At 43.8% G+C, this 22,248-nt stretch overlaps 1 protein-coding gene across 1 annotated transcript in view; it reads left to right on the forward strand.

Moving 5' to 3' along the window:
* The window catches only part of TBCD (tubulin folding cofactor D), a 118,300-nt gene that overhangs the window by 69,972 nt on the left and 26,080 nt on the right, over nucleotides 1-22,248 (forward strand). Inside the window, exons 19-29 of the mRNA XM_071573866.1 lie at nucleotides 1,157-1,237; nucleotides 1,948-2,021; nucleotides 2,919-3,036; nucleotides 3,871-3,931; nucleotides 5,264-5,286; nucleotides 12,668-12,699; nucleotides 14,660-14,722; nucleotides 15,054-15,130; nucleotides 17,214-17,295; nucleotides 21,205-21,323; nucleotides 21,724-21,815. Coding sequence (XP_071429967.1) covers nucleotides 1,157-1,237; nucleotides 1,948-2,021; nucleotides 2,919-3,036; nucleotides 3,871-3,931; nucleotides 5,264-5,286; nucleotides 12,668-12,699; nucleotides 14,660-14,722; nucleotides 15,054-15,130; nucleotides 17,214-17,295; nucleotides 21,205-21,323; nucleotides 21,724-21,815 — 822 coding nt within the window. The remainder of the gene's footprint in view (nucleotides 1-1,156; nucleotides 1,238-1,947; nucleotides 2,022-2,918; nucleotides 3,037-3,870; nucleotides 3,932-5,263; nucleotides 5,287-12,667; nucleotides 12,700-14,659; nucleotides 14,723-15,053; nucleotides 15,131-17,213; nucleotides 17,296-21,204; nucleotides 21,324-21,723; nucleotides 21,816-22,248) is intronic.

Below are 22,248 nucleotides of genomic sequence, written 5' to 3' on the forward strand. Positions count from 1 at the left end.
GAGCTCCAGCTGTGGCCCCAGAGAGTGACTCTGAGCTGGGCAAGGAAGCCCAGATGGAAATGGTTGGCAGGAAGGGTGGGTGCTGAACCAGGACTCAAAGGAGAGAGGAGAGCTCAGACATGGAAGGGTGGCTGTTGCTGTGTGTGCTCCACAACTGGGAGAGGAACCAGAGTCAGGAATTTGATCCTTTCTCTGCTGGCACCAACTGTGTGATCCCCTCTGGGGCTCAGCACATGGTGCTTCTGTGTCCTGTGTTGGCTCAACTGCCCCGGGGCTGTCCCATGTGTTTGAGGATTCCCACTGATGAATTCCATAGGTATCACTATGGGAACATGCAACAGTATTTGGGTTTTCTCTTTGTTTGGCTTCTAATTACACACATGTGCATTAATGGAACACAGACCAGTTGCAAAGTTAATCACTCAAAGGTGAAATTAAGATAATCATGTGTCCTGCATGCTGTTCCTTTGTGCCCTTTTGACACAAACACCTTCTGCTGGTGGCTGGGCTTCCCAAGGTGATTTAACACTCATCAGATGTACTGAAAAAGCATTTCATTTAACTGGTGTTGACCTTGGCTTTCAATAGTTGATGGTTCTGGAGATTGGAAGGTGAGTGTGGCTGTGAGTGAGGTAACTGCAGGCTCCTGACATAATTCAGGCTGCTGTTCCTTAGGTCTTGGCTTTGCAGCTTTAACAGTTTTTTTCACAGTTGATTTTTTGTGTATGTTTGATTTTTTTAAAAAAGGACAGATTGAAACCCCACATTGCATTTTGGACCATTGTATTTATGAAGGTGTAGCACATTTCTGGAACTTTCCTGTGTCCTGTACCTGAAACAATTGCACAAGTTAATACACACATCTAGATTTTTCTCTAGAATGTAACAATGGGAATTGAAGATTTTGTTTTGCTTTTCATTGCTGTCAAGCTTGGTGTCTATAGAGTAGTTTTTATAAAGAATCTGAAATTTTTGCAAATTTTCAATTGTAAAATATTTCCCATTATTCAGCTGCATCTCACTCAGGAGAAGGCACATTTAAGTAATTTCTTTGATTGCTTTAAAAGCAGAGGATTGAAATCTTTGGAGCAGGTTGAGTTAAAATGCATACAGATTCTCTCTGGCCTATATTTCTCTATGTGCATTTCTTTTTCAGTGTATATATTGCTGGCTTTCCTGAGTACACACAGCCAATGATTGATCATTTAGTTAATATGAAGATTAACCACTGGGATAGGTAAGTTCATAAAGTCTAATTATTAATATCCAGGGGTTGACTGTTCTGCACATTGCACTTTCCTAGATTATTTTGTAATTTTTATTTCCACCAGAGTTTGCACTTTCCATTTGACTGAAGAAAACTTTGCAAGCAGTTGGTGATTTCATCTGAGCATATTGTCACTTAAAACTGGTTTATGAATTTGTCTTTTGTCCATGACCTCAATCTGTTAATAGATTAATAAAACCCATTTATGTGTTCTATAGTGTATGTGAGGGGTAAACACTGTCACCATGCAATTACCCTAATTAAAGCAGATTTCATGCATAGAGGTGGTGCTTAGTCACCCTGAGTGCTGAGGAAGGTTGGAGTGTGTGCCTGTCACACAGCTGAGATTGTATCAGTGCTGAGCCCAGTTTGCATCACGAGCAATAATCACAGTTTACTGCAGTGCACAGAACAGGCCCTGGGGTTGCACCAGTCCCACTGGTGTTTTCCTTGGAGCACCAGCCTCTGTTCCTGTTGCTCCGAGCTGGCTCTGGGCTGCCTGCAGTGGAGACTGCTTGGTTTTCTTGGGGGGCACCACAGGATGGACAGAATACTCTAATTCTTGTATTGATGTGGTCTTTGTTTTTCTGGGGACAGGAATCCCTTCCTGAGGTTACTTTTTTTGATACATTGCTTCTACTAATGCCCCCAAATCTTGAATTTCTTTCTTGCCTCCTCAGTGTTATCCGAGAGCTTTCGACCAAAGCCCTGCACAACATCACTCCCCGTGCCCCTGAGTACATGGCCAACGTGGGTAGGTACCAGCTGGGCCCTGCACAAGGATGTGCAGGGTTAAACATGCATTGTGGCTTATGGAAAACTAACATTTCCCCCTGCAGCTTCAGACAGTGGTGGCACTCAGGGCCTTACCAGTTTTCACATTTAAACATTCTTCATGGCTTATGGAAAACTAACATTTCCCCCTGCAGCTTCAGACAGTGGTGGCACTCAGGGCCTTACCACTTTTCAGATTTTATATCAAAAATATCAAATGCTGCCAGGTTGTTTTTATCTGGGCTGTGGGGATAGTTCCCTGGCTGCACTGGACCCTGCTGGTTCCCAAGTGGATAAATGGGTGCAGTGTGGGAACAACTCCAGCTACTCCTCAAATTCCCAGATTTTGCTGACAATAAGGCTTTGATGTTGGAAAGGGTGGGGGGATCTGTTTTGTCTTGTCCAGTCTGACATGTGCAGCAGAATTCCTGTCTGTGTGTGTGTAATCAGTTGTTTCTGAGCAGTATTTCCTGGGCCCACTGCAGATCCTGAGGCTGCACTTTAATGTGGCTGGAAGCAGCTGGATCCCAGTGGATCTGCAGTGTCAGTCCTGCAGGACCAGGAGTGTGGCAGTTGGCATGGAATTCTGAGTTCCATGGCAGCACAAGCCTCAGTGCCCAGGCTGCTCAGCCAGCCCAGAGCCCAGTAGGGATGTTCTGTTTTCTCCAGCCAGGAGGTGGTTGGGAGCACAGAGTTTCTTGGTGAGGTTTGTCAGAATTTGCTTTATTACAACTTGTTTTTCACAAGTGCCCAGGATACTTGACTTTCCAGCAGTGCTTTCCCCATGTGATTTCTAGGCAGGCACGATTACATTCAGGACTGTGATCTGTCACTGTACTTTGTTTAAAAAAAGAAATAATTACCTAATCTCTTCCAGTTTTGCCAAGACTTCTGCCTTTATCAGTGGGCTCCGATCTGCACACACGCCATGGGGCAATCCTTGCCTGTGCTGAGATCACCCATGCTCTGTGTAAACTGGCACAGGAGAATAACAGGTATTAATGCAAGATTATCTTGGCTATAAATTTTCCTTTCATGTCTGCTCTATTGAAAGCTTCCTGAGGATAATTATGGAAATCTCCATCTCACTGAACTGCTTTTCCATTGAATTTTTGTTTGGTTTTGTCAATGATGCTGAGCCTTCACGTTTTATTCAGTGGTGGTATAAACCTCAGTCTTAAATTCACCATCAGGAAATGGAGATCATTTGCTGCCTTACTTGGAGAGTTCAAGGTGTTCATGTAATATAGATTAATTCTCTTAAATGTAGATTAATGACCCTTCCTGGTGAGGGGACAGTCTTTTGTCTCCAGTGTTGGAGAAACACCTCCTCAAGCAGCTCATTGTGGCTGCTGGTCCATATATATTAAATATATACACACATTTGCCATCAGTGTCTGTCAAAAGAATCCATGTTAATTTTAAGGAGTTCCCTTTTCAAGTAAGTTGAAAAGTTCAAGAGAAAGATGCAGAGCATTTTTAGTAGTAGGAAATACCTGAAATAGATGGAAAATTCACAGAAGTGTTTGAGTCCAAAAATACAACTGAGCTGAGGAGTGTTATCAAGGTGTTACTGATTAAAATGTTTTTAGGAAGTGACACTATTTTTTTATAGTCCTTTAGAAATGAGTTTGCTCCATGATAAGGAAAGAACTTCTGTTGTTATGTTTGCTCAACTATGTAAGATGAAATATTGCATATTTCTGTGGGGCATAATTTGGAGCAAATGATTGTTTTTCTATTTGAAAGTACAATGTGATGTCATGGAAGAACAATGATTTACAGCATGATAAGGAAACCTGTATTAAAGATTCTGTATCCTTTCACAGACCTGTAACACACTATTTCACTGAAAAATCCTTGGAGGGACTTAAACAAATCCACCAAGAGGTTGGTAACTCATATAAATGTATCTTTTAACCTGGTATGTTGTATGATTTTTTAAACAAAGATTTACAGCTCAGGCAGCTGTTCCCCACCTTCCTCATCCCCTTGCCAACAGGAAACCCTGTCACAGATTTGGTCACCCCCCCAGACTGTCTGAGGGGTGGATGTCCTGGGTCCTTTGCGTCTCAAAGTGCTGCTGGGGGCTGTCCTGCCCTTGCTCAGCCCCTTGCTCAGCCCCTTGCTCAGCCCCTTGCTCAGCCCCTTGCTCAGCCCCTTGCTCAGCCCCTTGCTCAGCCCCTGCAATACCTTGGGGGGTTGCTCTGGTTTCCTTCCTCCCTCTGCTCCCTCTCCGTGTGTCCTGACTGGCCCTGCAGCCCTTGGGCTGACTGTGGTCAAGGGAGACCTCCCAGTGGGCCCATCCTTTGTCCCTGCATCCTGAATTTCCTGCTCACAGACCTCCAAACTCATTTGCTTCTTCAGCTGCTGCATTGTCTTTATCTCTCCTTGTGACAAATGAACCTCTTCCTGCCCAGAGCAGTTCCAGATGCTCCCATAGAGGTCATTTTGCCCAGTTTTCATTCTCAGCCATCCCACGTTGTTGGGATTTTGCTGCTGTTGTTTTTTGATTCCCCCAGTAGAACAGTCAGTACCATTTGCCCACTCAGGGGCACATTCAGGCAAGAGCTGCTGCCACAGGTGGAAAAGCATCTTTGTCCTCCTTTAACTTTCTCATGTTGAGATGCCTGAAGTTTGGTCAGCACATCTGGGCTGTTACAGTGACCTTGAGTGGTTATGATGCAGCTTCTGCTGTTGTTTGTAATTAACCTGCAAAATTGGCATAAATTCTTTTTAAATGTCTTGGTTTTTTCAGGCTTTTGCTCATAGAAATGGGATAATCTCTGATTTTTTAGGATGGCACTTTAAGAATGAGCTCATATTTTTCAGTCACATCTGAACTTTTTTGGAAGGTTTTTTTTCTATTTAATTTGCAGAGTTAATTTCAGTTATCAGCCAGTCAGTCTGTCATTCTAAAAGAACCAGTGATGGCAAGCAAATGTATTTTAAAAAGCCAAAGTGGCTTCCAATTTATGTGCAGGGGCATCTTGGATTTGGAATTCAGGGAATTAGTGCTCTATGAATGTGTTAAGTTGATTTTCTTTGAATGTGAGGTTCAAATGGGTATTGAGAGGTTGTTTCACAAAGGTTTTTCTTTTGAATTTTGTTTTTAAAAGTATTTAGAAGCTTGCACAGCTCACTGCATGGAGGGGGGAAATGAGAACACTTGGATGAAACTAACTCAGCTAATATTAATTTTGTTGGTTTTTTTCCCCTCAGCTTTGCAGTCGTCAGTTGTACAGGTAAGGAAATGGATGCCAAAAAGTCCTTTTTTTCTATTGGACAGTGTCAGTTACATGGAATGAAAACAGGAGGATATGGGAGGGCTTTTGGTTTATACAATTAGTGCCACCCACCCCAGGCTGCCAGTCCCTCCCAACCCCCAAACTGGAGGGCTTTGGGTGGGTTAGAAAGGGCTACAGAACTAATTAATGAGCCCCAAATCAATCAGTCAGACTCTCAATCGATCGATCTATCTATCTATTTATTTATTTATTTGAAGGGGCTTCTCCCTCAGTTCCAGAACTCCTTTCCCCATCCCATGGAAGGAGCAGGCCAAGAGCATTGCAAAAGGTTCAGGGCAAATTTTCAACTCATGCAGTGCAAGAAAATGTAAATGAGTTTTCACTGAGTCGCTTTTCATTTCCTATTTATTGAAGCTTCCAGGAAATAAAGGGAGATTGCCTGAGTAACTGTTAAGTAAAAGTGAATTAAAACTGCTGTCTGACCAGAGTTTGTTCCCAAATTTAAAGAAATCAAAACAGAATTAATGACTTTTATTCCCTATGGATTGTATATGCGAGTGAGGGATTTTTCCTTCTTTAACTGACTTTTTTTTATCAGTTTAGTTCATTTCTTCACACATGACATATCTAAAACCAGTAAAACTGATGTAGTTCTTTGTGTAATTATTAATTACAGGTGAAAGAATTTTTATGTACAATTTTATATCTCAAAACTTTCTGAAAAAATTATAAAATTTACATCTTGAGGGGTCGTGCAGAGTGACATGAAACTCCAGCCCCAAGCTTGGGCTGTTGGATGGCTTAGTGCTGATCCTGTACATTTGTGTCTTTGTGGGTGGCTGTCTTGGCTTCCATAAATTCTTTAATGTCAGGGTGGAGCTGGGGTGTAATTTGTTTTTGTCATAATGTGCACTTCTTGCACTCACTGGTATTTATAAGATGCCTACAGAAATGTTTTTGTTCCAGATAAGACTCCCAATTCAACTCAGAGTGAGTTTGATTCACTGCTGTTTGCTCTCAGCTGAGGCAGAGATGTCTTCTCTAATCCAGAGTGTAAAATATCAGTGTGCATAAAACATTTGAAAAGAGGACAAGGAAAATAAACTGGGTTATAAAAACAAACCACCAACTGGAGTGTTGCTGGGCAAGCATTAAGTGAAACAAGCCCAACTCGTTTCGTGATGAGTAATTATTGCACATCATATTCCAAAGATTTCCATTTGAGAAATTGCTACCGGGAATTTTCAGTGTTAACAACATCTTGGAGGAATGTTGGAAACCTGTGGGTTTTATTTGTGTTTCAGGTTTTTAAACTGCATTAACAAAAAAACATCTGGCCACGTCTCAGCTTTCCTTTCTGGCCACAGAACAGCCTTGTTGGGGACTCAGTGGATTTTAGTGCCTTGATCAAGCTGTTTTCAGGAATTGTGTTGGTTGTGAGAAGGGTAAAGGAAGTAAAGTGTAAAAATGCTGAAGGTTTTTTTTAGTATTTTTTTTAAGTTATGGTTTATCAATTTCAAGCTGGAAAATGGGTCACGAGTTTCTTGGTTGTCTGATGTTTAGGATTCTGTTGAATCTACAAGGACCTCAAGTCAAGGAAGACAAACCCAAAGTGCTGTAGTGGAGACACTGATGGAGCTGCCCATGGGCTGCCCAACCATTTAACTTTGTTTAGCAGCTCTTGTAACATCTTTAACCTGACTTTGAAAAATGCCTTAAGTTATTCTTCAGACAGAACATTCCAAGTTTTGCAGTCAGTCTCAGGTTTGAATATACTTGAAGCAATCCAATTTGTTTATGCTAATTGTAGAAAATCCTGTCCTCTACTGTATTAACTTTTTTTTCTTTTGAATCCAAGTATCTGTCTGTCCTCCTGTCCAAGTCCTTCTCGGGGTTGATGGTACTACACTGAAAAAGGAGCCTGCAAGCCCAGGCACATCAGTGTGTACTTCCTCCCATCAGCCTTGCTCCTGACACATCTGAGGCACTGGTTTGTCTGGAGGAGCTGGTTGGTGTGAGGATTTGCATGTGCCCTTCCAGCTGGGGATTGCACAGGGAGTTTGGGTTTCTGTGTTCCCCGGGCACTGCTCAGAGCATGTCACATGCAAACCATGCCCCTTGGAGCGTTTGTGCCTTGTGCCTCTTTCATGCTGTTCAGGTTGTAAAGTTACAAAAATTGAGCTGTGTTTTATTTGCTTTAAATGTTACTTTTATATATAAAACCCTAAGACAAAAACTTGTGGCATCTCTTGCCTTGAGCTGTGTTAGGAACTCACTCCACTGATTTAAAAATGGTGCCAGGAGTCAGCCTGATTTGTGTTCTCATTCCACTGCACCACCCTGGGTAGTATCTTCTTTTGTAGCAGATCTTATTCTGTCCTGCATCTCAATACTCCTTTTTTCAAGTAAGAACTGATGGGAAAGAGGAAGTGGCCATAAGTTGCAGCAGGGAAAGGTCAGATTGGATATTGGAAAACAATACTGCACTGAGAAGATTGTCAAGCAGTAGGAGAGGTTGCCCAGGGCAGTGGAGGAGTCACCATCCCTGCAGGGATTTAAATGTGGCTCTTGAGGACATGGTTTAGTGGTGGGCTGGGCAGTGCTGGGTTAATGGTTGGACTCAATGATCTTGAAGTTGTTTTCCAAAGGAAGCAATTTATGATTCGATAAATCTTCAAGCAAACAGTTGTGATGTTAAGAGTCTTCAAAAATGCCTCCCCTGATACAAGGTTCCTGAGTGACTATTCAGCTGAACAGCTGTTCAGAATATTTTTTAGCTTTCTTGCAGCCAGTTCTGAGCTTGATAATACAGTTTTAATGCCTTCAACATCCTCATGTGGGAAGGGAAAGTGCCGATCTCATCACTCAATACCCGTGACAGGACTTGAGGGAATGGCTGGAGCTGAGTTGGGGGAAATTTAGGTTGGATATTGAGCAAAGGTTTTTCACCCAGAGGGTGGTTGGGCTGGAACAGGCTCCCCATGGAATTTGGGGTGTCCTTGCAGGACTGAGATTTGGATGATCCTGATGGGTCCCTTCCAGCTCAGCACATTCTGTGATTCCATGAGAGTTGTGTGACAAGATTAGGCCTGGATATGGAACTGCTACAGATGGACACTCTGGGCTTCCTCCAGGTGGTTGCACTGCACTCTGTGTGTGTGTGAGCACGTTGTGTTCATTGGCCCCGGAGGGTTCCAGAGGGTTCCATCCCAGATGGCTGTGCAGGATGTCGGCGTTCCCCAGTGACTCCTGCACTGCACTCCAAGCTGTGCTCTGAGCTCCTTCCATGGGCTGTGCAGAGCCTGGCTGTGTGTGCTGCCTGCCAGCTGTGCCAGCCCAGCAGGATCAGGAGCTCGTGGCAGCCGGGGTGGCACCAGCAGAGTTTCGGCTCTGGCAGCGCAGGAGGGTGTCCCGCGGGCGGTGGCAGGTGCTGCACTAAAGAGAAACCTGTCTCCTTTCAAAGGCCTTCAAGGTTGGAACTAATCTTGATGGTTTCAGGGCAAATGTGTTTCTTGGCACTCATCTGCCTGAAAGAGTTTTTTAGGCATAGGAGCTTAATCAGCAAATAATTCCAGCCTTGCAACAAAGCTCATCGTAGCAGTGCCTCCAAGTTCAGGTGGTTTCAGGCGTCCCGGAGCGCGGTGGCTCCGGCAGGTCGTGCTGCATTTTGCTCTCAGGAGTTACCAGGAGCAATTCCTCTGCTCCAAACTGAAGTCACTGGCAGAGCTTTTACTTCCACAGAGCCAGGACTTCACCTGTAGCATTCCAGTGTTAGAATACAGTACACAGTGTGTATGGTTGGCATAGGAATTTACAGGAACCTAAAAGGAGGTGTTTGTCAGGTTAGTGCAGTTTCAGTTGCTGCCCCCCTCAGGTTTAGCCTGGAGAAGAGGAGGCTCAGAGGTGACCTCAGCACTGTCAGAACTCCCTGAAGGGAAGTTCTGGCCAGGTGGGGGTTGGTCTCTTCTCCCAGGCACTCAGCAATAGGACAAGGGGGCATGATGGGCTCAAGCTCTGCCAGGGGAAATTGAAGTTGGAGAGCAGAAAAAACTTCTTTGCAGAGAGAGTGCTCAGGGATTGGAATGGGCTGCCCAGAGAGGGGGTGGATTCCCCATCCCTGGAGGTTTTTAAACTGAGATTGGCCGTGGCACTGAGTGCCATGATCTGGTAAAGGGACTGGAGTTGGCCCAAGGGTTGGACTTGATGATCTCGGAGGTCTTTTCCAACCCAATCCATTCTATGATTCTGTGATTCTGGGCATCCTGAAGGGTTTGCCATAAGAGCTTTGTTTAATACAGGGGTTTTCCTTTCCCCCCTCTGTGTCCCATTCTGTACCTCCCAAGCCCAGTGAATGTGCAACCTGGACCTTTTAAGATACTTCAGTTGTATTTGGGACAAAAATTCCCAAGGAAAATATTTAGTTATTCCATATGGAGGTAAAATATGTGTTCTCAGCTTCCTGGAAATCCAGCATTGGCAATTAAATCTCTTCAGCCATTCTAGTACTTCATCTTTGGATGTCTGTGAAGACAAAGATGCTGTTCAGTTGTTAACAGCTCCAGTTAATGTTACCTTTATAATCTTAAAGAATAATTCTGGTCTTCTCACAAAAAGCAGGTTTCAAATTATTAAAAAAATAAATCCACAGTACTACTTTGAACTTTTTAATGCCCTGAGAACAGCCATTGGTTCTGATTCAGGCCAACAGAATTATGAAATAGATACTGTCATTCTTACTTAGGTCAGTAATCTTAATTCATCAGTTCTGCAAGGGATTGTGTGTTTGGTTTTCCACAAGTAAGTTGTGACTCATCCCAGAATGTTCCTAGGAGAGGGGCATTGCTGTGGAACTGCACAGAGGAGGGAGTGCTGAGGAGCTCGTGGAGCCTGGGCACTGCATCACTCAATTTGCAAATTGAATTAATAATTAAACCTTGAAACAGGTACGTCTAATAAAGTGATGCAACTTGTGGATGTGTCTTTGGAATAAAAAAGAAGGAATCCTGACAGTACAGCAAAATTCAGAATCTTTGAATTAGGGAGATGTGTATCTTTTTAATTTGCTGAAATACTGTCAAGCAAGATAAAGTTAATAGAGAGATGTGCATCATGTTTGACAAACTAAGCACTGACTGGGGAATGATCTTGGACTGTGATAGAATTCTCAACTCTTAAAAGTGACATACGTATGAGCTGTGGAAAAGGGATGAAATGAGCTCTGTTGGTGGACATACCTTGATGTCCAGGTGAGAAACAGCTTGGGAAGCTTTGCAGAGGAGCACACAGGGCTGTGGTGCCTCCAGAGAGGGGTTTGATGAGAGTCTGTGTGTGACATGGAAATGTTCCCATGCAAATGCCTGTCACCATTCTGCATTCTTGCATGGGGACAGCAGTGCTCAGCCAGGCTCCAGGCTCTGCAGTTAAATGGAATTGGGGTAATGCCAGAGGAAGGGAGAGCTGTCAAATTATTGCCATCAGAGCAGCTTGGGGTGGCCTCACTTCCTCCTTGGCAGCGCCAGGAAGGGCAGAGGAGCAGCCTTTGTGACTCAGGGGTTGCTTTGTAGTTGGAGCAGAGCAGGCCATATCTGAAGCCCTGCATCAGCAGACTCTGCTGCACACCAAACACATTTGCAGGGTGATTATTTCACCCTCATTTGCAGAAAGGCAGCAGACAAAAGGCAAGGAATGGGTGAGGGCAGAACTAAGGGGAAAGAGGTGTGCAGGAGGAAGCAAAACTCGCCACATCAGTCACCTGCTTGTGCTGCTGTCTCCACTCCTGGCAGCCCTTTTTTGTTCTCTGATTTGAATATTTGAGAAGCTGCAGAGCAGACAGCATGGCAGGAAGGTGGGGTAGACAATACAAAGACCTTATCATGGGCATGTGGAATCTGTACTTGCTTCCTTCAGTGATAAACAGGATTATTACACTGAGCTTAATATATATTGATTGTCCAAAGCAAAAGTTTCTCAGTTAAAGGAAGTGCTGATCTGTGGCAATAGAGAATATTGTGGAGTTGGCACCTCTGCATTACCTGAAACACCAGTGAAAACGTTGAGCAGTCAGAAACCCAGAGCATGTTCCAGGAGGCACCTGCTTGTGTAGAATGGAAAAACTTGTTTCAAATCTTCAGGCTTTTGAAGCTCCTATAAAGGGATAAATTGGAGAACAAAGTTGTAAGAGTTGTTAGGGTTGCTCAGTTGGCCTTCGGAGCTACTAATTTTGTTGTGGGGAGGGAGGAGGAGGAGGGAAGAAGATGTTTTAAAAAACCCAACAAACCAACAAGCAAACAGACAAAAAAGGCTTTGTTGTTCCTCCCCCTTGCTGGGATGGAAGTTTCTGCCAGAGTGTGGCAGTGCAAACAGGTGATTCAGGGTTTGGCACCTCAGGGAGGAAATATTCCTGCAGAAGGGAAGGGACACAAGGAGAAGGAGTCGAGGGAGGAAAGAGCCCAAGGAAGGGCAGGTCAAAGGGTCACAGAAGGGAACAATGAAGCCACAGAGGGTGACACTGAGCACAGCACCCCAGGCAGTGTCACCCAGCCCTGGGGATGGAGAGCTGTGCACCCAGGAGACAGCTCTGCCCACAGGCAGGAGAAGCCAAAGAATGAGAAAAGGCCCTGCCATTTCCAGGCCTCTTTTCCCTTTCCCACTTTGTGCCCGTTCAGACTTTCTCCTCCTGGTGCTGTTGATGGCCAGGCTTGTGCTCAGGCAGAGCTCTGAGCTGTGGGACCATCCCTGTGGGACCTCAGGAGGCTCTGAGGCATCTCCAGCCGTTTGTTTCCCTTTTCTGGTGTGTTGGAAGTTTTTACCCCCTCACTTGTGGTGAAAAACACAAAGTCATCTGAGAAAGGGCTTGAGCAGGTGAAGGGAGAAAGGTGGGAAACTTCACCAGGACAGGAAACAGAAAACATTTGTGAAAATGGGAACTGGGAGGTGAAGTTTCTATTTAATGGCACAGAGATGAAGATTGTGTTAAAAAATTGCATGTAATTGCTCTTCAGTTCTGGAGCCAGAAACTGGTGTGACTGAAAAGTCCTTTGGCAAATCCCATGGGTTTGGAATGCTTCTGAAGCAAGTGGAAAGAAAAGCAGAATGAACTTGACAGTCTTTTTTCATTCACATTAAAAATTAGAAAGACTGGGAGTGCATTTTTGCAAGAAGAAAGCAAAATATTTGGGAGGGGTTTGTATAAATCATGCTGACGTCTAGAAAAGTTGGCTTAAAAAGTAGTATCTTGAAGTATTTTAGATCCAAACCTGCAAGTATTTTGTGCTCTGCCTTCATTCTGAAATGAGATTGAGGGTTTCCCCCTCCCTGTGGGCAGTGCACTCAGGCTGCCTGTGGTGGGTTTTCTCTGAAGGCTGTTTCTCCTTCGCAGGGGTTTGGGTGGAGAGCTGATGCGACCAGCAGGTGAGTACCACGGTGGGCTGGGACAGCAGCAGGGCCCTGAGCAATTCCTCTGGGTGCTCCTTCCACTGTGCTTTGCATGTTGTGTGCTGAATACACAGGTAAAGTATGCACAGTAATTAAGAAATGCACTCAGGAGGCCAGTGATGCACCAGAACACGGGGTGCCAACACACTGGGGAAGCTGGAGGTGGTTCTGGGTCTGCCACGTGTTCCCTCCTCCCACTGTTGCTCACAGTGAAGCTTTTTCAGGGCTGAACTGGCTCCCTTCAGTGCTGTGCTCAGAAGAGATACAATCTGCACATTGAGACAGATGCCATCATGGAAATAATGATTTTATCCCAACGTGTGTGTGCACAGAAGTGAAGCTTAAAGGCCATATGGACAACAGGCTGTGGGGAGTGTGGCATCCCAGAAAAGGTGCATTTTGAAGATTGTTGTGTACACAGAGCCACAGTGGAAAGGAAGGGCATTGCAGGGAGAAGGAGCCTGGGTGAATAAGGAAAGGATGCCCCTTGGTTTGCTGCTTCCAGTCTGGAAGGTGTGGAACCATCCACACCTGTTGGGAAGGGAGTTTCAGTTCCAAGGTGGAAGAGTGGTCACACAGGAGGGGTGAAGAGACAGGAGGGTTTCTGCAGGCTTGGAATGAGGTTCCAGCCATGTGACATGGAATGCAGGCTGAAAGAACACAGAGCTTTTGTAATCTGCTTTAGCTTTCAAGCAGCAGAGCATGTCATGGGTTTGGAGGAGTACAGATGGCAGTATTTTGGCATGATGCAGCTGTGTAGGTGGAATAAGAGAAGAATTGAAAATGCTCCACAGATTGCCTGCATGTCTAATGAAGATGATGGTCTCAACCACAACAGAGCACAAAGCAGAGCAGAGAACTGAGCAGGAACCCCAAGAGACTCGGGTTTGTCCCACTGGGCTTAGCCTTGTCTGTGAATAAATATTGGCACAGAGGAGCTGGCACCCAGTATTGGATGGAGTTTGTGTGGCACTGCCATGGTGAGCAGTGAGTTCAGGAGCAGATTTGGAGCCCAGTGGGTTGATTAGAAATGAAGAAGATGATGAGCTGTGTACAGAGCCCAGAGGAAGATTCAAAGATTAAGTTGTGGGAGGAGAGGAAGACAAAAAGGTGGCATTACATTATACAGTAGCTTGTTCTGTCCTCTCCCTCCTCTCCACCTACTCTAAAGCAGCCTGGCAGTGAGGATGGATCTGTCCCATCTGCTTTGTTTGAACTGAACACCAGGAGGTGAAATTCATGGTATTTCCCACGTGCCAAGTTCTCAGTCAATCTGTTGTACAGGAAATTTACACTGTTCACTGTGTTCATCTCCATTCCCAAAACAAGCCACTAAAAAAAATACCATTCTCAAAGTGGGTTTGTAAACACAGAGCTCATTTAATTTTACAGATTTAAAATAATAAGGACTTCATAATTAAAATGACTTTTTCAGGGATTCTGAGTATCAAAGGAGGTGAAGCTGCATCAACTTTCATGGCCCCTGGCTCTGGGCAGTGAACAGTGATGCTCCTTGGAGGTCCAAAAAATGGGAATAAGAAGTAGGAAAACCTGCTGTGTGTATTTGAATGGTTTTTAGTGGCTGTAATGACAAATCCCTGCCCAAGCTGGGGCACTGCCAGTGATGCCACACAGCCCTTTACAGGCTGGCACAGACACAAACGGGCTGAGAGGCACAATATGCACCTTGAGTGGCACAGGGAAAACATCCCAGACAGGGGATTTCCATCAGTGGTGGGACTAAGTCATGGCAGAGAACACTTTTGGCATAGTAGAAGTGCCATTTCAGTTCTTCATTTCCCTTATTTTGAACATCTATTTGCAAATATTCTTGCATTGAAAATTAATGCTAATGTAACTTCATGTGGTTCTGTTATCAAAGTTGCTATTTATCTTTTTTTGTATTTATGAAGTTATCAAACTTATTTTCTTACAGTCTGCACTTTAATTGAAAAGCTGTCACTATCAAAAATGCCATTCAGAGGAGATCCAATAATTGGTATGTCCTATTTTAAATCACCTTCCATAACCTTAATAGCTGTTAATTAAGCTCAAGTATTAACAAGTCATGTTTTACAAAGAAGCAAAATCAGTGGGGTTGGGTGGCCTAAAAAAAGACCAAAAAAATACACAGGTACTGCAACAGATGCTGATGGTATTTGAAGATTTGTTTTGATTTGTTGACAAGAAAAAAAACATATATTTGTATTCAACATCAGGTGTGGGGTGCTCACTGTGGGCATGGGAAATTGCTGGTATATAAAAAATAAAACTCAGATTGGTGAAACTGAGAAAGTAAGAGAAATTAATGCTATTTATTCATCTTCCAGGTGGTTGGCAGTGGTTAATAAATGACAGTCTGAGACATCTCACCCTTGTTTCCAGTGCTGCACGACAGCATATAAAGGTACAGAGTGTTCTTCTCCTTCATGTGATCACTTCAAATGCAGAATTAGAAGTATTTTTGCTTTCCATTGGTGGATTATTTTCCATGGGGTCTAATTGGTCCTTGAATGTTTATTTCTTAGACTAGTCAGAAGGGGTATTTTTAAAAGAGTATTTTGAACTCCTCTAAATTCCAGTGGACATTTTTGGTGAATCCTTGAGCAGTTACCCCAAGGGTTGTTCCTGTGTGTTGGCCAGAGGGCTGGGCAGTGTGAGGGGTCACTGGTGGCTGCTGGAACCCTCTTTCTGTTGGCATTGAGAGGGTGTTTTGCCTCTTGGTTTGCTGTACCTCTAATCTCTTGAAGATACATTAATTTTGGTGGTTTCAGAGGCCTTTTGTGGGCATTCAAAGTCTGGGTGGTGTCCTCAGGCCTGATGGACTGAGGGTGTTTTCCAGCTCTGAGCATTGCTTTGAGCTGCCAGAATTGCCCAGGAGAACATGTTTAGATTTTCCATTAAACTGCTGCAAGTTCTTTGCTGTGCTCTCCAACTGCTCTTGAGTCTGAACATCAAATCCACTGATGCATTTCTTGATGTTTTATGTACATGATCTCTACACATCCAGTTACTTGCCTTAATTTTCCCATGACAATTTGCTCTCATGCTCTTAAAGGCTCTGCTGAATTATAGAGGCAATTTTTGTTAGAGCTTTTAGCCATCACAGAGACAATTTGAATTTAACATCTTGTGTTCCTTGTGTTAGGTTTTAGAAAAAGGTAAAAAGCCATTCCAAGCATCTCACAGCTCATCTTGTCCTCCTGGGGAGACAGAGTAGACTGAAATGTGTCCAAATAACTGAAGAAAATTCAAAGATGAAGTCTGAATTTTTAGGATATTCTTTTGGCATTAACAGTGTATTCCAAGTGTCTGTATGTCTTATAACTGGAACTTCTAAGCCAAGCTTGGAAGAATTAATTATAGGTTTTAGAGACTTTGGACTTGTTTGGTTAACATTAATTAATTAATATTGAGCAAAATATGTTTAGTAAATGTCAATTCTCACTTGATTTCTGTATCTGTTTTAGAGAGAAATAATTTTAAGGGCAGTGCTTAAGATGTTGAAAAGTAATCTTTTTTTTCTGACATAGTTGTTACATTTAGGGTGAAAAACATTTACTTTAGAAAGGGAAGGATCTGAGCAGCTGGTTCAAGGGCAGGGGTTGGTTTAAAGGTCCCTTCCAAGCCAGACCTGTCTCTGATCTGCAGCACTGAGATAATTCTGTATATTTTGGAGCTGTAATGCCTGTGGTAGTTGGAATATTGTGTAGCTGGATGCTGGTTTTCTTTCCAGTCCTTGCCTTTGAGCAGAGGGCAGGTCTGAGGTGCCTCTGAGGGCAGTGAATCAGCTGGGCAGGAGCTCTGTCTTCTGGTGAGGTTTTCTTGTACCTGGAGTACATGAGTATTAATCAGGAGCATTGCTATTAACACAAAGGGAACAATGCAAAGCTTCTGTGTGCTCTCAAATTTATTGGTCAGCATTATATGAGTAGCTGAAAAGTGTAATTCAGCCATAAATTTTAATGAGGAAACCCATCATGTGCTTTTTGAAAGACCAGCTGAATTCTTTTGTGTCCTGTGTCAGTGACTGAACCCACTGTAACAATAAGGAGGTTCAGGCAGAGTGAACCACTTCTGATCCTTTTCTAAATCAATGTTTTTTCTGCATTTCCTTTCTGTGGCTTTCAGGGAAACAGGGTTTGTTTCATGTCAATGTGGCACCAATATATGGAAGATGAAATAAAGACCTGTGTGATTTGTAATGCTGTGCCATCCTGGAGGTCTTTCAGCTGAACTGAAAATAAAGTTCACACATTGCTCTTAACTTTCTGCTAAAGTGATTTATCTTCCTGGTCATTTTGAAGGAGTAAGAATAGAATCTGAGTTTTTCCTTACACAGGTTTCCTATTTTTAAACCCGTATTGGGAAGAAATAAAAAGTAAATGCCAGTAGCTGAAGAGAATTATTTTTTTTTAAATCCTCTTTTTTTTTCCTTAAAAATGTTAAGCCCAAAGCATGAGCTGAGTGAATGTGTGTCTGTGTTGCAGGAGTCTGCAGTGTCTGCACTGGCTGCCCTGTGCAATGAATATTACCTGAACGAGGAGGGAGAAGCTGATCCAGCTCTGCAGGGTAATGACTCATGTTTGCCATGGAGGCACCAAAGCCTGGACTGGACCTGACTTGCACTTGGAGCATTGCACAGGATGGGGAGGGGCATCTCTGGTTTTAAAGGACCTTCAAATTCTTCAGGGAAAAGAGATAAAACCAACTCAAAGTCTGGGAAATGTCTCGGGGGCTTTGTTGGCTTTAGGCTCAAGGGACATGCAAGGTACCACAGTGAGGAGTATTGGGAAATCTTCATGGCTTCTCTATTTCATACTGTAAAACAGAGCAAAAATGATGTGTTTGTGGCAAATCCTAAATTTTAATGAAGTGAGAGACTTTCAAACTGTCTGCCAGAGATTGTGGCTGATTTACAGACTTGCTTGGGGATAAGGAAAGGACAGCAGGGACACCCAGAGCTCTTGTAAATGTGCATGTGGATCCTCATGTGTTTGGGCTGGGAGCAGCAGTGCAGGAGGAGGCTGAAACCTCTGCTGGGGCACATGAATCAGCACCTTTTTTATACTGTTTTTCTTGGACTCTTCTTTGTTTCAAGTATCAGATTGTATCATGTCCATCAGAGACAGGTTGCTGGATTGTACAGATAAACATCCTAAAAATAACAACGTTTATATTCTTGCTTTTCTAAAAATCACAGTGAATTTACATACACCTAATGAAATATTTTGTTTTCCCTTTTTTTTTTGCCATTGCAATCAGGTAACACAATTATTTATTTCTCTTACAGTTGTCCCAGAATGAGCACAGTACTGCTGATCCCACACACAGTTACTTGCAATCCTAACCCCAGGGAATTTATGGCTGAAACAGAAAAGCAGAGTGTCTTGATTTGGAAAAAAATTATATTGCTAAATCTCTATATTTTGTCATTAAAAAGATAATCCAAACCCAGCCCTTTCCTTCCTGTTTGTGGGCAGCATGGGAAGATGTGTTATGGTGTTGAGGCAGATAAAACACACCCTGAGAAAAGGGCCCTGTGTAAAACCAGGACAAGCTGGGCAGGAGGAGACAATGCTGACCCAAAGCAGACAAGCTCCAAAGGAGCTGAAAGGTTGGCAGGTCACATTTGATAAAGGTATGAAGTTTCAACTTAACCAGATGTCCAGATCAGGAGGGAGAAGGGACGTGCTGGAAGGAATCATAGAATGGATTGGGTTGGAAAAGACCTCCAAGATCATCAAGTCCAACCCTTGGGCCAACTCCAGTCCCTTTACCAGATCATGGCACTCAGTGCCACGGCCAAGCTCAGGTTAAAAACCTCCAGGGATGGGGAATCCACCCCCTCTCTGGGCAGCCCATTCCAATCCCTGAGCACTCTCTCTGCAAAGAAGTTTTTTCTGCTCTCCACCTTCAATTTCCCCTGGCAGAGCTTGAGCCCATCGTGCCCCCTTGTCCTATTGCTGAGTGCCTGGGAGAAGAGACCAACCCCCACCTGGCCAGAACTTCCCTTCAGGGAGTTCCAGACAGTGCTGAGGTCACCTCTGAGCCTCCTCTTCTCCAGGCTGAACACCCCCAGCTCCCTCAGCCTCTCCCCACAGCACTTGTGCTCCAGTCCCTTCTCCAGCCTCGTTGCTCTTCTCTGGCCCCGCTCCAGCCCCTCAATCTCTTTCCTGAACTGAGGGGCCCAGAACTGAACCCAACAGGTTCCTCTACTCCTTCAGGTTCCTGTGGAGCCCAATTGTTTTTTTCCTGGATTCCAGGTTCTCTTTTCATCTGGGTGTGCCTGAAGGGACCATGGGGATGTGGCCATGGGGGTCTGGGATCACAACAGGAGTCAGATTTGTAGATACAGACAAAATTTTTCAGCAGACTTTGTGAAATGGAATTGTTAGTGGGAATTTTCCTGTTCTACAAAACCTCCATTCAGCTCTCTCTGGGTTATACTTTTATTTGGCCTTGGCTGCTCTAGAACCTCCTGCACACATGACAGGAGTGCCATTATACATGCAAGCATCTTTTAAAAGAAAAATAAAAAGGTGTATTTTCATCTCTGTGCCAACAGAACCTGTGTATTTGGTGCTCATTAAGTTCTGTCCATCGTACTGGTGGTTTCCCATCCCACAAGTGCTCCCTATCATGTCTGATGGATGAGGGATGTGTGGAAGCTGCAGAGCAGAGGACACTCAGCAGCAGTGCAGGTGCCTGAGATAAGTCAGTTAAAGCAGGTCTGAACATGATCAAGGGGATTAGCAGGAAAGAGCTTTTGGTAGAATTTAGCCAGTGTTTCACTGTGGCTTGATTTGAAAACACAAATCAAAGATACTTTAACGATTGGGCATTCTGAGTGTGTCCCTATAAGGATAAAGTTGATTCACTTCTTTTGCCTCTGTTTGTTTTGGCTTTTTGTTTATTGCATTTTTTCCTGCCTTAATGTGTTCTGGTTTGGTTTTGCTGACTTTCTCTTTTAATCCTCGTTTAGGATGGGTTGTGCTGAATTAATATTGTAGGCACTTCATAGGCCCTGCTGGTTTATGAAACTGGAGGCTCTTAGAAGAATATTAACATTGGCATTACACTTTGCCCCATAATTACTGAGTGGTTGTAAGTGAAGAGCTGCTTGTTTTCCTGTTGTCATTGGGCTGAAATGCCAGTCTGAAACTTCCATCAGTCAGAGACTGTCACAGTGGAGGCTGTCACAGCAAGCCCTGTGCTTCCTGTGCCCTCAGCACTCTGTCTCACACTCCAGGGGTTTGGAGAGCTTTAAATCATAGCTGTGCTTATCTGAAGGTGCTTCTCACCCTTGGACAGGGAGCTGGGTCTGGATGGGAGGGACGAGTCGAGGCCTGTTGGCTGCACTGGGGTTTGAAAAAATAGGAGTTGTGATGAATGGGGAGTTTCTTATGGCAACTCTTCTTTCTTCCTCTAGCAAATATTGCTCAACCCTTGAAATCTTAGATTACAGTAAGCAGTGGCACAGTTATGTAATCTTCCCAGGAGCTCTCACTCTTTTTTGAGGATTAAAAAGTGTCTGTTCAGTGAAGTGGTGGACAGGACCACCTTGCTCCTCCCTGTGTTTGTGCACAGCTGTGTCTGTTAGTCTTGCTTGGTCTTAAGAGCTTTTCTGCAGTACCTTGGTTTCCTCTGTGTCTCACAGAGGAGTTTAATGTGAAAAATCAGGTAGAGGAAGGGTTGTCTGTAAGTGTGAGGTCAAGGCTGCAGCACAAATGCATAACTGGATTCTCGAGTTTTTATATTCACCCTCATTTTCTCCTCTGTGTCACTTTGCTTTGTTTTTGAGACTCCTTTTTCCATGCCCATTTGAGTTTATTCCTGTCTTTTGTCTGTGCTGCTGTTTGTGGAGCCACTGTCCCCTCTGTGTCCTGTGCCAGCAAACAGAACCAAAGGAATCACCTCTTGAGCTTTCTCCTGCAGAACACCCAACTTTGGGTTTGTTTCTCTATAAAAAATGCTATGAAATATCTCATTGCTTAGGAGTGATTTGTGTGTGTGTTTAAACAAGGCTCCAGTCAACACTTTCCTGGGGAAAACTGGCAAATAACTGACCTTCACAAAACCAGAGACATCCCTTTCCTAACCCAGATTACTTATCTAATGATGGAAGGTGATGACCTATAAATACAAGAGAACTTGCTTAGAAATCTGTGTGTATCCTTCTTATTTGGATTTTAAAACATGATAACCCTCAAAAACTGATAACCTTGTCTTTTCTCCCTCTAAAAGAGTAGGATTAGTCTAAATACAAAGTCAGGTTTTGAGACAGAAAATGGAAACTCATTCATGTAACAGTGAACATCTTAAAATGTTAATTTTTTCCCTGCATTTTGGTTTAACAAATGGCAGAATGTTCTGGCTGCTCTGTGCAGGGGATCTTTTCCTGGCTCATGGTTTTCCTCTCCAGATGTGAAGCTGTGCTGGGGTGGTGGTTGCTCCTCACTGTGCTGTGCTGTTTTCTAGATGAGCTGGTGACCCAGTACGTGTCAGAACTGCAGAACACAGAGGAAATGGTTCGCTGTGGCTTTTCACGAGCTCTTGGGGCCCTTCCAAGGTTTCTGCTGAAGGGCAGGCTCCAGCAGGTGAGAAACCAGGATCTCTGGGATGAGCAGAGGGCACTCTGAGGGGAAACCTGTGACAGTAATCAACTAAATAACAATGGTCCTAATTAAAGGTCTTTGTCAGAGGGGTTTGAATTCTAATGTACAGCAACTCCAGAAAATCATCATGAGTTGAGCTTGCCACAGTTCTGCTAATTAATGTTTAGTCCTGCTTTAGTAGTGTTAATGGAGGAGCCAAGGTTGAATTATCCCTTTGCCATGGGACATTGGGAACAGGGAGCCACGATGGCTAAGCTTGGTGAGAAACCAGACTGGTGCCTGCTTGGTTCTTTCATGCAGCATTGAACTCAGTGCAGCATCTAAATTTAACATCATAAAAAATACATTGGATTTAAATAGCCCAGTCTTTGTGTTTTTTCAGGTTTTGGAAGGTCTGAGAAAAGTCACCTTGATTACCCCTGAAGATGTGAGCTTTGCAGAATCCAGAAGAGATGCCTTGATAGCCATTGCAAAGTATGTTTGTCATCTCTGGTTTTGGCCACTTGGAATTCCCTCTAGAATCTTTCTCCTGACCATTCTGCTTTCTGGTGGGGGCTGGTAGCATGAGTTTGACACCAGTTACACACACCTGTTTAAGGCAGAACTCTGCATCTCCATTATTCAAGTTATTTTTGATTCAGAGAATTATCACACACCTGAGGATGGAGTGCAGCTCTGGTGGTGCTGTAAGTTTTTTTATCAATTAACTGACTACCTAGAGTATATTGAAGTTTGCCTTTCTCAGGGGCTGCAGTTTAATGATGAAGGAAGAATATATATTTTTTTCCACAATCCTAAAAAGATTGGATTGGTTTAAAGGAATTGTGCTTTCTCTCTAGAGGAACGTTTTCCATGTGGACATATCACAGTGCATTCAGAGCTAATACTATCATAGTGTACACATGTA

The sequence above is a fragment of the Pithys albifrons genome, chromosome 19, assembly GCF_047495875.1.
Source record: "Pithys albifrons albifrons isolate INPA30051 chromosome 19, PitAlb_v1, whole genome shotgun sequence".
Taxonomy (NCBI): domain Eukaryota; kingdom Metazoa; phylum Chordata; class Aves; order Passeriformes; family Thamnophilidae; genus Pithys; species Pithys albifrons.